At 42.9% G+C, this 16,613-nt stretch overlaps 1 protein-coding gene across 5 annotated transcripts in view; it reads left to right on the top strand.

Moving 5' to 3' along the window:
• MARK3 (microtubule affinity regulating kinase 3) overlaps nt 1-16,613 on the top strand; it is a 160,360-nt gene that overhangs the window by 38,941 nt on the left and 104,806 nt on the right. For all 5 annotated transcript variants that reach the window (XM_029598016.1, XM_029598012.1, XM_029598014.1 and 2 more), the window contains exons 4-5: nt 10,544-10,592; nt 11,103-11,168. In XM_029598016.1, the coding sequence (XP_029453876.1) occupies nt 10,544-10,592; nt 11,103-11,168 (115 nt within the window). The remainder of the gene's footprint in view (nt 1-10,543; nt 10,593-11,102; nt 11,169-16,613) is intronic.

Raw genomic sequence — 16,613 nt, forward strand, 5'->3', positions numbered from 1 at the left:
TCCTAGAAGAAAGGCGAGATAAGGGAGATATAATAAAGATATTTACCGTATTTTTCGCTCCATAAGACGCACCTAGGATTCAGAGGGGGAAAATTAAAAAAAAAAAAAAAATATGGTGTGCTAAACTAGCTCTGTTCCGGGCAACTGTGCATCTTATGGAGCAAATTGGGAGTGCATAAAATTTTTTTTTTGTCCCCATTTCGTTTTCGGGTCTGGGAAGGGCCATTTCGGTCCACTCCCCAGATCAGAAAACTTATCATTCTCTTTCAGTGGGAAACCCCCCATCCCAACCCTTTAAATGTAATTAACTTCAACCCCCCCCCCTCCTGACCCCCTCCCCAAGACCTACCAAAAGTCCCTGGTGGTCCAGCGGGGGTCCGGGAGCGATCTCCTGCACTTGAGCTGTCGGCTGCCAGTAATCAAAATGGCGCCGACGTGCAACAGGACCATCCGCTATACTAAGTACTCCTCTCACTATCTCTCAACCCGGACAATCGCCAACACGGTGAGCAGCTCAAAGCGCCAGGTCCTCTGTACTGCGTGCCTGTATTACTATTTGTACCCTACTATCATTAACTGTAATTGTAATTTTCTCTCACTCTGATCAGTGAAACGCGCGGACATAGCTTGCTTCGCCGCATTTCCTCCTCACAACCACCATCTGCTAGTCCACTGTGCACCCTACCCAACTACCTGCACCCCCATTTCATACCTGACATAAGGTACCAACATGGCCGCCTACCCAATCCCTCGCATTCATTACCCTCTCTCCAGACTACCACCCCCCCCCTCTCCTCACCACCCCTCTCCCCGCCCCAGATCCCTCATCCCCATCCTTTCCTCACCCCTAACCCAATTCCTCGGTCTCACCACCCTCTCCATTATGCTCATGAATGCGCAATCCATATCTAAAAAGACTCTAATCCTTAATGACCTGCTTACGGACTGCACTCCAGACATTTGTGCAGTCACGGAAACATGGCTCAAAGAATCTGATACCATCCTCATAAATCAACTCCCATCCTCCCTGTATGACATATTCCCCATCCACCGACCTAAAAAAAGAGGAGGAGGACTCCTATTAGCAGCTAAGAAACACCTTAACCTTAAACCCATCAGCATAACCGCTCCACCTAAGCTTGAAATAGGTCTCTTTAAGACAGCTACCCTGCAAATCTGCCTGGTTTATGCCCCCCCTACCATCCTTGAGTCCAACCCCTCCCCCCTTATCGAATTTATTGTGGAATGGATGAAAACTGACACACCTTCCATCATCCTTGGAGATTTTAATCTTCATGTCGATTCACTCCCACCCACGACATCATGCGATACCTTCATTCATTCGCTCCTAGCCATAGGCTTCCGTCAAATTGTTACATCCCCAACCCACAAAGCTGGCCACACACTGGACCTGATGTTCATTAACTCCAGTTTACAAACCACCGACTCACCCACCTGCACCCCAGTGCCCTGGTCCGACCACTATCTCATTGAAAGCCGACTCACCACAAAGATATCCCTCCCAAGTAACCTTCCTACTCACATCACCATCAAATACAGAAAAACCTGCCCCAGTGACGAACTTACCGACGCATTAGCTCTCTCCCTACCTAGGCTCATCTGCCCTGACCCAGACACAGCCTTAGCCTCTTGGCACAGCCTTACTGAAGACATTGCCAACAAGCTTTGCCCACTCTCCAAACGTATTATAAACACCACAGCAAAACCCTCCAAGCCCTGGTATACCCAAGAGCTTAGAACCCTTAAATGTAATCTCAGACAAAAAGAAAGAAAATGGCGCAAGGACCCAACCCCGCAACACTCCTCCATCTACAAAACAGCCTTACACTCATACAGATCGTCCACAATCAAACACAAGCGTGATTTTTATGGCAAAAAAATCCACGAATATACATTCAACCCTAAAGTTCTTTTTTCCTATGTCTCTAGCCTCACCACCCCTATCTCTCCTACCATTCCAGATGCAGAGGCTGCGGCTAAATGTGAAGAACTGGCAAATTATTTTCAAACTAAAATCTCCACCCTGCTTTCCAGATTTCCCCCCACCAATCCTTGCCCCCCCACTAATCTACTCTCGTCTCACCCTCTTTCCCAACCTTCAATGGCCACAATTGACCTTACCTCCTCTAAAGAAATCATAAGCCTCATTCGAAAACTCAAGCCAGCCTCTCACCCCAACGACACCATCCCCACCAAAGCTCTAATAGCCATCCCTGACAGCATAGCCAGCTCCATAGCAGACATTATCAACTGCTCCCTCACCCAGGGGACTGTCCCAGACTCCCTCAAACACGCTGTTGTCAAACCCCTCCTCAAGAAACCTTCCCTAGACCCAAAAGACCCTTCCAACTTCCGCCCCATTTCCAACCTCCCTTTTATCTCCAAACTAATGGAAAAGGTGGTCAATTCCCAGCTTATGGATTACCTGGAAAACCATGATATCCTCCATGTTTCCCAATTTGGATTCAGGAAACACTTTAATACTGAATCCTTACTCCTTTCCCTCACCGACCATCTCCTCAGAGGTCTGGGACAAGGCCACAGCTACCTTCTCGCCCTCCTTGATATTTCAGCGGCCTTCGACACCATCAGCCACCACCACATCCTGACACGGCTAGAAAGCATCGGCATCTCAGGAATTGCCCTCGCCTGGTTCAAATCCTACCTCACTAACAGAAAGTTCTCTGTCAAAATTGGAAACTCCCTATCTGCATCCTACCCTTTACAACAAGGAGTCCCACAAGGCTCATCTCTCTCCTCAACCCTCTTCAATGTCTATCTCACACCACTCTGCCACCTCCTCTCTGACCTTAAACTCAAATTCTACTTATACGCTGATGATGTACAGATCATCATTCCCATTCACAACTCCATATCTGACGCCCTGGAGCACTGGGAAAATTGTCTAGCAGCTATCAACACACTCCTCACAAACCTTCAGCTTGCTCTGAACACAAATAAAACAGAACTCCTCCACATTTCCTCGCATCCCCTTGACCTCCGTGACCTCCCGCCCAACGACCATAAACTGAACCTCCTTACTGCTCAACCCTCTGTCAGGGACCTAGGAGTCCTTCTCGATCCCAATCTCAATATGAAACCCCACATCAATTCCATCCTCAAAACTGGCTTCTTCAAACTCAATGTTCTAAAGAAACTCAGACCCTTGCTCTACACGCATGACCTCCGCACAGTGATTCAAGCCACCCTCACCTCCAAACTTGATTACTGTAACGCCCTCCTCTTAGGACTCCCCCAGTCTTCAATAAAACCCCTCCAACTATTGCAAAACGCCACCGCAAGACTCATCACGAACACACGTAAACACGACCATATTACCCCTATCCTCAAGGACTTACACTGGCTCCCCATCCTGTCCCGTATACACTACAAAACCCTGACTATAATACACAAGTCCATCCACACCCACAATTCAAACTGGCTCGACCTCTCATTCACTGCCTCCTTGTCCACCCGAGCCACCAGATCTACCAACAAAGGCACCCTTCATGTTCCATCCCTGAAAACAGCTCACCTCTCCTCCACCCGCGACCGTGCCATCTCTATAGCCGGTCCGGCCCTCTGGAACTCACTGCCTGTCCACATGCGCCTTGAACCCTGTGCAATCAAATTCAAAAAGAAACTAAAAACATTTCTGTTCAACCATGCCTACACAGAATAACCTCATAGTCAGTAGTCCGTACCCCCCCCCCCCCCCCCCAGAGGTTCGCCCTCCCCTCATTCCTAGGAGATACAAAATGTAAATTGTAAATTGTAAATTTATTTTCCTCTTGTTATGACTTACTTGTTTCTTTTCTTCTTACTGCTTCTTGTTTATCCCTTCGCCCAGTTACTCTCCCTGTTGAAATGTACTTTCCAAGCTTCCAGTTATTATGTGAACCGGTATGATGTCCCCACAATTACCGGTATATAAATGTTTCTAAATAAATAAATAAATAAATACTATGTCACAGGGGCTGACCAATGGCACCGGTAGCCCCTGTGACATAGTAAGGGCAAAGGGCCGTCGGCGCCATTTTGGTTACTGGCAGCCGACAGCTCAAGTGCAGGAGATCGCTGGACCACCAGGAACTTTTGGCAGGTCTTGGGGGAGGGTCAGGAGGGGGGCGGGGTTTGTAGTTGGTGGGGTTTTTTTTTTTTTTTTTAATATTCGCTCCATAAGATGCACAGATATTTCCCCCCCACTTCTGGGGGGAAAAAAGTGCATCTTATGGAGCGAAAAATACAGTAAATATCTCCAAGGTTTCCATGCATAGGAAGTGAGCCTCTTTTGGCGTTTGGAAAAGGAGTTAAGTTATTCGTCTAACTTAGCTGAATTTTAGGTTCTACCATTTAAGCGAAACGGATAACTTTAGACCTGCTTCAGCACAGATCTAAAGTATCTGGTCTTGTGTGGCCAGATAACTTGCTACTTAACCAGATATCTCTTGAAGATATCCGGTTATGTAGCGCTGTCAAAAAAAAAAAACCAAAACAAAAAAAAATGTAAAGGGACCTGTGGCTTGATTCTTTTCCTCCCCCCCCCCCCCCCAAAAAAAAAACACAATTAATTTATGGTTCTATTGGGCTGGGCAACCCCTATTCCCCCCCCCCCCCCCCCCCCAGTAAACAAAAATTCTAGGTCCATAGGTTGGGCCCCTTCCCCGCTTCTGTTAATGTCTCATGCTGCCAGCAGACCCTCCCACTCACTTTTGCAGTACTAATGTCCTATGCCCACCCTCTGCCCCGGACCCCACCATCCACTCTCAAATTGTAAAGAATCATTGCCAGGTGCAGGGTATGAACCTACCCAGTCCTGGCGCTCCAGCCTTGCTTCTGTCACAAGCAGTGCTGGAAGTGGTAACGGTGCAGCTTACGCTTCCAGGACTGCAGCAGTGCCGGGACGTCAGGATCTGCTACATTCCTGCCCCACTTCTTGCAAGGATTTTTATGATATGAAGGAGAATGAGGGGTGAGGGGGTTCTGGAGTGCAAGGCCTGACAGGGTCATGTCTGAAATTTGGGGGGATGGAGGAAGAGAATTGGGCCACAGGTCCCTTTATTTGTTTTTGACAGCACTATTTGAAGATATCTCGTCAAGTAGCAAGTTTTCCAGCCATAGGAATAAAACATTACCAGTTATATTCGGACATAGCCGGTTAGGTTTTTACTAAGTGTTGGGTGAGCATATTTAATGGGATGTTTATCCCACTGAATATCCAGGACATATCTGGCTAACTGTTCGCTCGCTGGCTTAATGAATATGGACTTCAGGAGACGTCTGAGAGCGTGATGGGATATGTAAAGCTAAAGTTGGGTGGATGGGTAGCCTAGCTAGGCCATTTGGTCTTTTTCTGCTGTCATGTTTCTATGTTTCAATAAGAGTAATATGACTAGCAGAAAAAAGGAGTGATAATGCCTCGGGCTTTGAGACCTCTCCCAGAATATTATGGCCTATTCTGGAGGCTATATTTCTAGCGACGGTCCAGATAGAGGTTATCAAAATGGTATACGGTCTACACCAAAAGCTATATGAGATGAGTCTGTGGAGAGGAGAGATGGGCATGTGATAAAGACCTATAAATGTCAAAAGTCTAGGTAATGCATAAGAAGTAAACCATTTTCAGTGGAAAGTATGCTCTAGAACAAGAGGTCATGGTAATGGACTCTAAGAGGATAGACTTAAAGGGAATATTATAAAATATTTATTCACAAAGGATGGTGAATCCATGGCATGGCTTCCCAGGGAAGGTGGTGGAGACAAAACCAGTAACTAAATTCAAGAAAGCCTGGGGATAAGCACGGAAGATCTTTAATTTCTAAGAAATGAGAGGAAACCCTAAGGTCATCTGGGGCCAATGAAATTGGGCAGACTAGAGAAGTCTTACAGTCCTTATCTGCCATCACATTCTATTCAAGTTTGTTTTATTGTTAAAATGTGTTGATGTGTGTTTGTTTTAAAATTCAATAAAGTACATTTTTGCAGAGATCTGAACCCTGCTGAGTTCAACTGGTCACCTGGAAATGATTATATGCTATACTGGCCGCAAAGCAACTAACCCAGCTCAGATTCCTAGCACTGATATGTAGGTTGAGCATCTGTAAACAATTTTGCAACACAATAGTCAGTACTGACAATAGTCAGTACTGCTACTTTTTTTTTAGTACTTGATTTACATTGTGTAATACTATGGGAACAAGTAACTAGTAACAGGAATGCACTGTTTGCATAGTAATATATAAAATACATCTTCTCTTTTGTGTTGCTTAATTCCCTTACAACTTTTGTCATAAATGTAAACCAAGATCATCCGTGGGAAGAGATGCCGGTTTTTCTGCTCAAGTTAAAAAAAAAAAAACAAAACAAACCCCCCCCCCCCCCCCCCAAAAAAAAAAACCTTGGAAGCGCAATCACACATTTAAACATTTGTATTGAGGATAACTCTCTAGAGTACATTCCACTTCATTTTAGTCTAAATTGATGCACAAAGCTACCCAGGATGCTTGAAATAACACAGAGCCAGAGGTGTGCTAAAGTGTTTTCCTATTTTATAGGACATTCCATGTCAAGTGGACCAATTTAGAAAATTAGCTTGACCTCCTTCAAATTGGATACAATTTTGTGTGGATGTTCGTTAAGGCCTCAAACAAAACTATGCAACATTTTTTGGCTGGATCTCTATTGGTTCAAGAGCTAGAGGCAGCTGAATGTAGGTCAGTCTGAGTACTGTGCTCCATGCAACACAAAATGGCCACTTTGTCCGGGCACTGCAGAAAAACAACCCCTGTAATGTTGTGGATTATTACAACCTCTGGTGCTAAGTTCCTGTGCAAAGTTTGGAGCCTGATATGAGCTTGCCACCCTTTTTATGGGCCAGCAAAGTACGTGAACAATGTTACAAAGGAAATTTAAGGACTACTTTGACTTCTCTGTTCCTGATGTATATCTGGATTCAGGTCATAACTGGATCAGTAGTCATGGCCCATGACATACATCTAGAATTTGCACTAGGAGGCTTTGCTGCCAACTGGAAGCAAAGATATAGTTACATAAAGACATGTCACTTTATCATGCAAATTTTTGCCATTATTTTGGGTGCAAATATCTGTGTAGTTTTTACTTTTTTTCTTTTTAAAATCATTTGAAAGAGCACCTTTTTTTGCTAGAAAAGTCACCCTGTTTCATCTTGGACCCAGCTTTGATTTGGTCAGAATTTCCGTCCAAAGACAAGTGTTATTTGCATGCATCAATGCACTGTGTTAAAAAGAGCCATCTTTGGCACCCAACTGTGAAACATGCAAATGAGCTAGAGATGTGAAATTTTTACAGTGCAGCTCAGTTTACTATGCTTACCACACTTCTAGCTTTTGACACACATTTGTTTAGACATATTTTCATAAATTAGTCATCAGTCAGTGCAAAACTTTGTATGCTGATTAGTTACTTTGCATTGGTCAGACTGCCAGTTCAGCAAAATTGACAACCTCATTGCCTAGGGGCCACCCCAGACAGCCAGACAAGGTACCAGCCACAGATTTCCAAGGTTTTTTTAAGCACAAAACAAGGAAAGGCAAGACACATTTGAGAATTGCTTAAACTGCAGAGTTCACAAAAATTCACTTAGTGATTTTTCTTGCCTTGCAAATGTTTTTGAATGTTCCATCAGTGCGAGACAAAGTGGCTTGTGAATAAATGTACTACCTGCCTGATGAAGTTGTTATGGGTGCATCAAGAGTAGCAATGTGCTCTTCTGGAACTCAACAGGTGTCTCTAAGGGGCGACCAGTAAAATGACCTGGCAGGACCTTGGGGATGCAAGAAATTGACCAAGATATATGTTCGTCAGTTGACTTTGCATATATGGCCAATCCACCAGGAATTATAGATGCAAGCTAAATATTGACCAGGTTGGAAGCTGGATACTTGAAGGGCATGAAAATATTCACGCTCGTGTCCTAGAACACTTGCGATGAATGAGGCGATGTCATTCGCAAATTTTAATTGCATCACTGGGCTTGAATTGATGATTTTCCCTTGTGCCAGCAACTGTATGACCTTTGCTAAACCTCTCATCCTGAATAGCTCTGATACAATGTCCTCCTTTGGCACAAAGAAAAATTTGATACCAGTGACACACAGAGCACAATGGTGTCACAGGTCAGGGCAAGTTCCCAAAATCTCTGCCACAACACTCTGCTAACATGACATTAGCATAGCTCCTTGTGAGGGTGATACTTTTGCATGTTCAGGCTTGTATGCAGTAAATAACACAGCAGAATAAAGTGTCCATTTTTTAGGGGTCATTTATAAAAGTATGTCGAAGCAAGGTGTGTCATAAGCTACAAAGCATGGTAAGCACAACAAGCTTCACAGCACTGTAAAGGTTCACATCTCTAGCTCACTTGCGTGTTACGCAGCAGGGTGCCAAATATGCCTCTCTTTAACATAGCGTGCCCATGCATGCAAATGATGCATGTCGTTGGGGTCTTAATTCTGCCCAAAACAAGATCGGGTCCAAAAAGAAACAGGGCGACTTTTGTAGGAAAAAAGATGCTCTTTCAAATGACATAAAGAAAAGGCTTAAAAACTACACAGTAGAGAGATTTGCACCTGAAAATTGGCAAAAATTTGCATTAAAAAGTGACATTGTGTCTTTAAGTAATTATATCATTGCTTCCAGTTGCCTGTAAAGCCTCTTGGTGCAAATCTTATATGTATATGCCATGGGCCATGACTACTGGTCTAGTCAGGGCTTGAATTAAAGTATAGGTCAGGAGCAATGAGGAGTCAAAGTAGGCCTTATATTTCTTTTGTAACATTTTTTCACATATTTTGCTGGACCATAAAAAGGGAGGAAAGCTCACGTTATGTTCCAAACTTTGCCCTGGGACTTACCACCAAGAGTTGTACTAATCCACAAAATTTCAGGCCCCTGAGAGATGGAGTCGGGCTGCAGCACCTGGACAAAATGGCTATTTTAGGTTGTGCGGAGTATGGTGCTCAGAGGAGACCAATATTCAGCTGCCTCTAGCTCTCCAATTAATGGAGATGCAGGTGAAAAATGTAGTACAGTTACATTTGAGACTAGAGAACATCTATGCAAAATTTTGTTCGATTAGGAGGATGTTGAGCGTAGACCCCTGGTCCACTTGTTACGAAATGACGATTATGTTCCTATGGGGAAAAATGCTTAGTATATTAGGCCCATAATGAGATGATGTCTTTGTGAATATTTACAGTGGAAAAATCCTGTTTTGAAAGTTGTGGATATATGATTGCATCCCAGCATACTTGTTCATTCTGCCTCTTGAAGGAAACTGCCAAAGACAACCTACAAGCTAAAAAAAAAAATAAAATATATATATATATATATATTTCTTAAAATCTGATGAGACTTGAAAAGAAAACTGGGTTATGTGTTTCTATGTAAAGCCCTATCTTTTTAGTGTTGACAGATTCTAAGACTCGGGCTTTTCTTAATGCCTATTCAGTGAAAGATCCACTTAACAGTAAAATATGCCTCCTAGACATATCTTTCATATTTTTTATCGCATGTTATAAAGTGAGAAATCTATCATTAAATTGTAACTGAAAGTGATCATCTCCTGGCAAGCTTAGGGATCTTATCCCAATACCTACAGAGTGTCACCAGACAAAAACAGACCAGAAAGTGTGAACCCTTTTATTTTGTGTAATCATGAACACTAAAACCAAAGTAGCTTCCAAAAGGAAAGGTGCATTCTTTTCCCACCATATAGCAACAGAGTCAGCAAGAATGGCCAGTCTGACACTGTTCATCCAGCACTGATGCCCAAATATTGGCAATATTGTCTTTCTCCAGTTTGTGGGGTTTGTTGTTTTTTTTTTTTTTTTTGCTCCTCTCACTTTCTCATCTCAGGAGCTATGTTTTTTGTTCCATTTTGACATCCCATTCACACCGTCCTATGATTGGCTATAATAATTACAGATTACTTCTGTGCCTCCTATTAGTGTATCTGATATCTAAAGTTTACTTGTTATATTTTGTTATAAACGTGTTTGGTAAAGGCTGATACTTTTGGCTTAAGCTAGATACTCTGTAGCTGTGTTTATACTTTAGTATGCGTTTCATTATATCTGACCCATATAGACTAATTCTAAAAGAATATAATACATTAATTAGTTACACCTTTCTGATAAGAGGACCAGATAGAGCCCAACCACCACTAGCCTTTATCCTCACATTTATCTTTGTGTTAAAGGTTACAGGATTTTTCATGTTGTTTCTGAGCCTATGTAGTTCTTGTAGAAACTCGAGGTACTTTTGGCAGAGGATTCTGGGACTGCCTAACTGAAGTGTCTGGGGATTCGGGCATGCTCCAGGCCACAAAACATTTGTGATGGAGTTTGAGTAATGCATGTTCACAATGTAAGGCCATCTTAGTTATTTACTGCTTTTGCTACTGCTCTCCTGTTAATTTTGATCTATGTGCTTTTTTTTTATTTTAAATTTAATTTTTTTTTTTTTTTTTTTTTTTTTGCAGCTTTTCAGGGAAGTAAGAATTATGAAGATTTTAAATCACCCAAATATAGGTAAAGATGCTTTCTTCATATTTTTTCTAAAATATATCCTTGGAAGAACTAGATATTTTTTTAATCAGTCAGTTTTAAAGTGTGTGCTCTGTGAAATTGTGATTAAGGAAAATAAAATATCTTTCTGATCTTGCCAAACCCCTTGAATCTTTTATCTTTCTTTACCTCTCCAAAAAAAATTCTTTTTATATGTGGAACAACTTCAGCTGAGAAATTTTGTTTTCCTAGCAGGTAACTTTTTCTCTCTGTTCACATGTCCAAAATGGATGTGAATGAGTCTTATAAAAATCCTTCCATCATTTTCACACTCTGAGACTATCCAGTGATTTAGTAGGCACTACGGAGTGTATGAAATGCTTAACGATTTTGGTCTTTTACTTCTAAGCACTCTACAACTTTTTAGTATTAGTATTGCAGTATTCCTTTTCAGAAGTTGATTAGTTAAGTATTAGCAGTCTCTGGGAGCAAGACAGCACTGTTACATAAGTACTTTTGTGTTTTTCTTTGTAGTTAAATTATTTGAAGTAATTGAAACTGAAAACACACTCTATTTAGTAATGGAATATGCAAGTGGAGGTAAGTAATATTAACTTTCCTTTTGGACAAAGAAGAATAAATATGGAAATTGCAAACCCCATGACCATTATCTGTTAAGAAAACAGTTTAAATCTGGTCAACCCATACCTGTCAATCAGTATATGTGTAACAGCTAACTAGTAACCATTTTTCTGATATGTATCTAATACTATGAAATGTCTGAAGCATTTTTAGCTGAATAAGCCAAGTGTCTGAGAGAGCAGGACGTGCCCTCCCCCCATGCCCCAAACTCAAGTAATTGTGGGGGAAAAAAATATTTACACATGGAAAATAGCACACTGCACCCATAAGGCAGCATTTCAGTATAGCCAGCTTCTTATTCATTAGGTTAAATTAACCTTTATAATGTAAATTCAATTTATAAATATTTGTAGCTAAACCAGTAGCTTTGTCTTTTTATATAAGAAATCTTCAGGCCTCACTACTGTTTGTCATCCATTTGAAGCTTCCATTCTCCGAGGGCAAGCAGGATGGCAGTCCTCTCACATGGGTGACATCGACCAATGGAACCCGACTCAAAAAAACTTTGAGCCTCACTGGGCATACTAAATTCATGCCAGTGTGCTACATGTCCATGTGGAGTCCCTTCAGTCTCTCTCTTTCTGTGGAGTCCTTTGGTCACAGTTAGGGCCGCTTGACATTTTTCTGAAGTTTTGGTACATCTTCGTGCTTTTTTTTTCCTTTAGCTCAGGATGTTTGGTGCATGATCCCAGGGTTTCATCCCTCACAGTTCCTTAGATAAGGTTTTTCAATATTTTTCTAAGTCTCCGTTTGCTGCTGTTCCCTGTGAGAGTGGGGGCCCTTGGTGCCCACTAGGTCATAGATTTGCCGTCACAATAGAGTTTGATTTTTGCCCCCCTTTGTTTCACTCTATCATATGTAGCGCATTCCAATGGTGCCCTCAATGCAGCAGGACTATATCTATTATAGACCCCCCATGATAAATATGTCCTGTGCTTGAGGGCATCGCATGACATCCATGGGTGCTGCCAATGTGCAGAAATGATCCCTAAAGGATGATGATGACAACTGGATCTCATGGAACATCTGTTCAGGCATGAGAAGACTGATCCACCTGTATCGGAGATAATAACATTGAAGCTGCAAGATGGCGATCCCTGTGGTCGAATCCTTGGCATCATCGCAAAACATTGAGGAAACCACAGTGCCCAGAGGCCTTCTTGAGATCGGTGGAACGGAGCAAGGAGGAGAAAGGGAAACATCTTCTCCAGCTAGGGAAGTCTCTCCCAAGTCACGCTGAATAACGGATGCATCTTTTTGGGACCCTTCACTGCTTCCACGTAAGTTTCCATCCTCTGCTGCAGTAAAGGAGTTAAGGAAATCTTGGGGAAAAACTCAGTTAACCTTATGTTTAGGAGGCACTATAACAAAAGAACCTCAAACCAAGCAAAAAAGACAAGTATAAACTTAAGAAGTTGCAGCAGCCAAACGTAATGCATCCAGAGTCATGCTGCATCTTGACGACTCATTTGATGATCTTAAGGTGGTCAAACAGGTAGATAAATTGATGGCAAAAGCCAAATAGATGCTTAGCTGCATAGAGAGAGGAATGGTCAGCAGAAAAAGGGAGGTGATATTGCCCTGTGTATGACCCTGGTGAGACCTCATTTTGGAATACTATGTACAATTCTGGAGATCATACCTTCAAAAGGATACATACTGGTAGGAGTCTGTCCAGAGGGTGGCTACTAAAATGGTCAGTGGTCTTCATACAGAAGCATTTGGGGACAGACTTAAAGATCTAAACACGTATACCGTAGAAGAAAGGCAACATAGGGGAGATATGATAGAGACATTTAAATACCTCCATGGTTTCCATGTACAGGAAGCAAGCCTCTTTCAGTGGACAGGAGGGAGTCATGGGATGAGGGTAAAAGGGGGTAGATTCAAGAGGATTCTTAGCAAATATTTCTTTACATAGAAGATGGATATGGTAGACACAAAAACATATCTGAATTCAAGAAAGCATGGGATAAACACAGGAAAGTCAGTATTAAAAGCCATTTAGACAGATAACTCACGTTAGCAATCTAAATGGCATGTTTGTGAATACTGAGCCACTTAGGCTAGATTTTAGCCGGATAAGTCATCCGGCTAAAATCTAGCCAGTTTTTTCTTTTTTTTGTTAAGACGTTCTGATGGATTTTGGAGAAGAGAAGTTATCTGGCTAACTTAGCCGAATTTCAGTTCTAGCCAACTAAGTCAATCAGCTGTTTGGGCATAGGAAGACTGATTCATCTGCATCAGAGGCATCAATGTTCAGGGTGCACTGATGGCAGGAGAGCTATTATGTTGGTGACTGGTGAGACAGACCATTGTCTGTCAACTCCTGCTTGAAGAAGACACCTGGATCTGCCTCTTTGAAATCGGCATAGAGGAAATTCCATGCCAAGCATCAAGGGAAGCCAAAGAAGCATTGGTATCTATCTCCATTAATTCCCAGTGCCATGAGTGGGGATGGTCCAGTGCCTGCCGAGAACCCACTCTAAGCAGCCCTATGTCGAGGAGATCACATTCTCTGGAAATGCCAGGGGCACACAAGTCTCCACCAGTTCTCATATATGCCAACAATCCACCTCTTGTTCTGAAGAGAATGTGGTCACCCTTCCTACTTCCAGCCAGTGTTGACATTGGTGATTTTTAAGGAGGAACCGGAAAAGGTGCTGCATGGCTTCCGTGCCTGGGCATCGAGGGCACTGAAGATGGCATTGATACTCAAGTCACTGCTCGATTCCCTTCAGGTGCTCGCCGGTGTTGCATTGGCACAGACAGTGATGCCCGTTCCATCACCAATGACCAGAGGAGTATCGGGGTTGAAGGCTGCCAGCCCACTGCTGATCTTCAGCTCCTCAGGAGCAGAAGCTTCCTTAAGACACGGGAGTTCCTCAGGGTCCAAGCCCAAACAACCAGCTGCACTGGTTTGAGACCTACTAGCTGAGGACAGAGTGCTGAGTGATCCTTCCCATGCTGATCACAGTGACTCAGGCTTTCAGTATTTATGGGGGTACAGCTACGACTCTCTAGATGTCTGAAGTGGCGATGTCTAGGGGTCTTTTGTTAGACTCCTCTCCTCTACCAGCAGAAGGAAGTCTTAGACTAAGGACCTCTTTTACTGGATGTGTGCGGGTAATAGCTAAGATCATTACCTTATGTTGTAGACAGGAAGAGTCTGGGAACAAGATGCTGGATATCTTCCATTTCATGGAGCCTCCTAAGGAGATCGCTGTGGTCCCAGTTGACAAAATCTTTCAGGAAGTGCTAATGAGGATGTGAGAGAACCCCCTGTTGGTGGCTCCTATAAACAGGAAGATGGACGTGGTTTACTTTGTCCAGAAAGCTCCTGGATTCAACAAGTGACAGCTACCAAGCCAATCTGGTCATCAAATATGCTTTCAGAAAGACCAAGAGATCCAATACCCACTCCGTGATGCCCCCATTGAGGGATTCTAGAGCTGTGTATTCTATTGGGGGGGAGGATTTTTAGGGTACTATGCTTATTGTTGCATAGCAGCTTACCAGCTGTTCATGGGCCAGTATATGTGGAACATCCTGAATCAAGTGCAGGGGTTGGCTAAGCAGCAAGATGCCCTCTGTCACTGTGATGGATGTCACTGGTGAACAAAGAGCTGGTGCATGAAAAACACGTGGTCTGTTCGACCTCCATGTTTGAAATGGCAACAAGAGTCTCTGCCGTAGACAGGCAAGTCTGTGTATCCTTATGCCTGTGGGCCACCAATCTCTGACTGGAAGTGCAGGAAAGACCTGCTGATGTGCTGTGTACTGGAGAGAATCTCTTCAGAGAGAGGGTCAAGGATGTGATGGAGTAAATCCATGAGCATTGTGCAGTGCTCCAGCAGCTCTCCACAGCTACTCAGAACTTATCCAAACCTTTTTTAAACCCAGCTATACTAACTGGCCTAACCACATCCTCCGGCAACAAATTCTAGAGCTTAATTGTGTGTTGAGTGAAAAAGAATGTGCTACTTTCTAACTTCATAATGCCCCCTAATCCTTCTGTTATCTGATTCACATTTACATGTTATAGTACTCTCATGGTTTTATAAACGTCTGTCATATCCCCCCCTCAGCTATCTCTTCTCCAAGCTGAACAGAGGTGACCTCTTTAACCTTTCCTCATAGGGGAGCCGTTCAATCTCCTTAATCATTTTGGTCACCCTTCTCTGTACCTTCTCCAGTGCAACTATGTCTTTTTTTGAGATGTGGCGACTAGAATTGCACACAGAATTCAAGGTGTGGTCTCACCATGGAGCAATTATAGAGGCATTATGATATTCTTCATTTTATTCACTATTCCCTTTCTAATAATTCTTAACATTGTTTGCGTTTTTGATCACCGCAGCACACTGAGCAGACTATTTCAGGTATTATCCACTATGATGCTTAGATCTTTTTCCTGTGTAATAATTCCTAATATGGAGTCTAATATATAACTACATCATGGGTTATTTTTCACCTTGCACTTGTCAACATTAAATTTCATCTTCCATTTAGATGCCAAATCTTCTAGTTTTGCAATGTCCTCCTGCAATTTATCACAATCTCCATGTGATTTAACTATTCTGCATAATTTTGTGTCCTCTGCAGATTTGATCACCTCACTCGTTATATCCTTTTCAAAGATCATTTATAAATATATTGAAAAGCACCGGTCCAAGTACAGATCCCTGAAGCACTCCACGGTTTACCTTTTTCCACTGAGAAAATAGAACATTTAATTCTACTTTCTGTTTCTTTTAACCAGTTTGTAGTCCACAAAAGACATCACCATATCCTAAGAAAACTAAAAAGTCATAGGAGTAGGGCAGAGGAGGCACTCTTCTCCGCCCCCTCGGTCCTGTTCGTAGCAGGCTGCTCATGCCTCTCCAAGGCAGCAGAGGGTGCCTAAGCCACAGATGGCACCCAGCAAACTCCTGAGGCAGAGTTTTAACTGGCCTGCAGAGAGCATAGTTAGGATCTCAGTACTCATGCCAGAGGATCTTCTGGTTGGGGTAAGACTGCAGTTTTACGTAAACTGGTAGCAATGTAGAACACTGTGTCCTCAGCATTATCAAAAGAGAGTACAAATTAAATCTATTGGGTCTCCTGCCAGATTGACCCCAAGATGCGTCTGGGTACCAGATACTGCATCAGGAACAGCTTCTAAAGGAGCTCTCCTTCCTCTTGGTGGCCCAAGCAGTCGAGCCAGTTCCAACAAGGCAAAGAGGGTGGGGATTCTACTCCAGCTGTTTTCTGATTCTAAAAAAATAGGGGGGACTTTGTTCCATTCTAGACCTAAGAGCCTTGAACAAGTTCATGCAAAGAGAAAAGTTCAAGATAATTTCCATGGCCACCTTAATTCCCTTTCTTCAAAGGAGGGACTGGCCCAGCTCTTTCGATCTCGGA

The sequence above is a fragment of the Rhinatrema bivittatum genome, chromosome 4 (assembly GCF_901001135.1).
Source record: "Rhinatrema bivittatum chromosome 4, aRhiBiv1.1, whole genome shotgun sequence".
NCBI classification, from domain to species: domain Eukaryota; kingdom Metazoa; phylum Chordata; class Amphibia; order Gymnophiona; family Rhinatrematidae; genus Rhinatrema; species Rhinatrema bivittatum.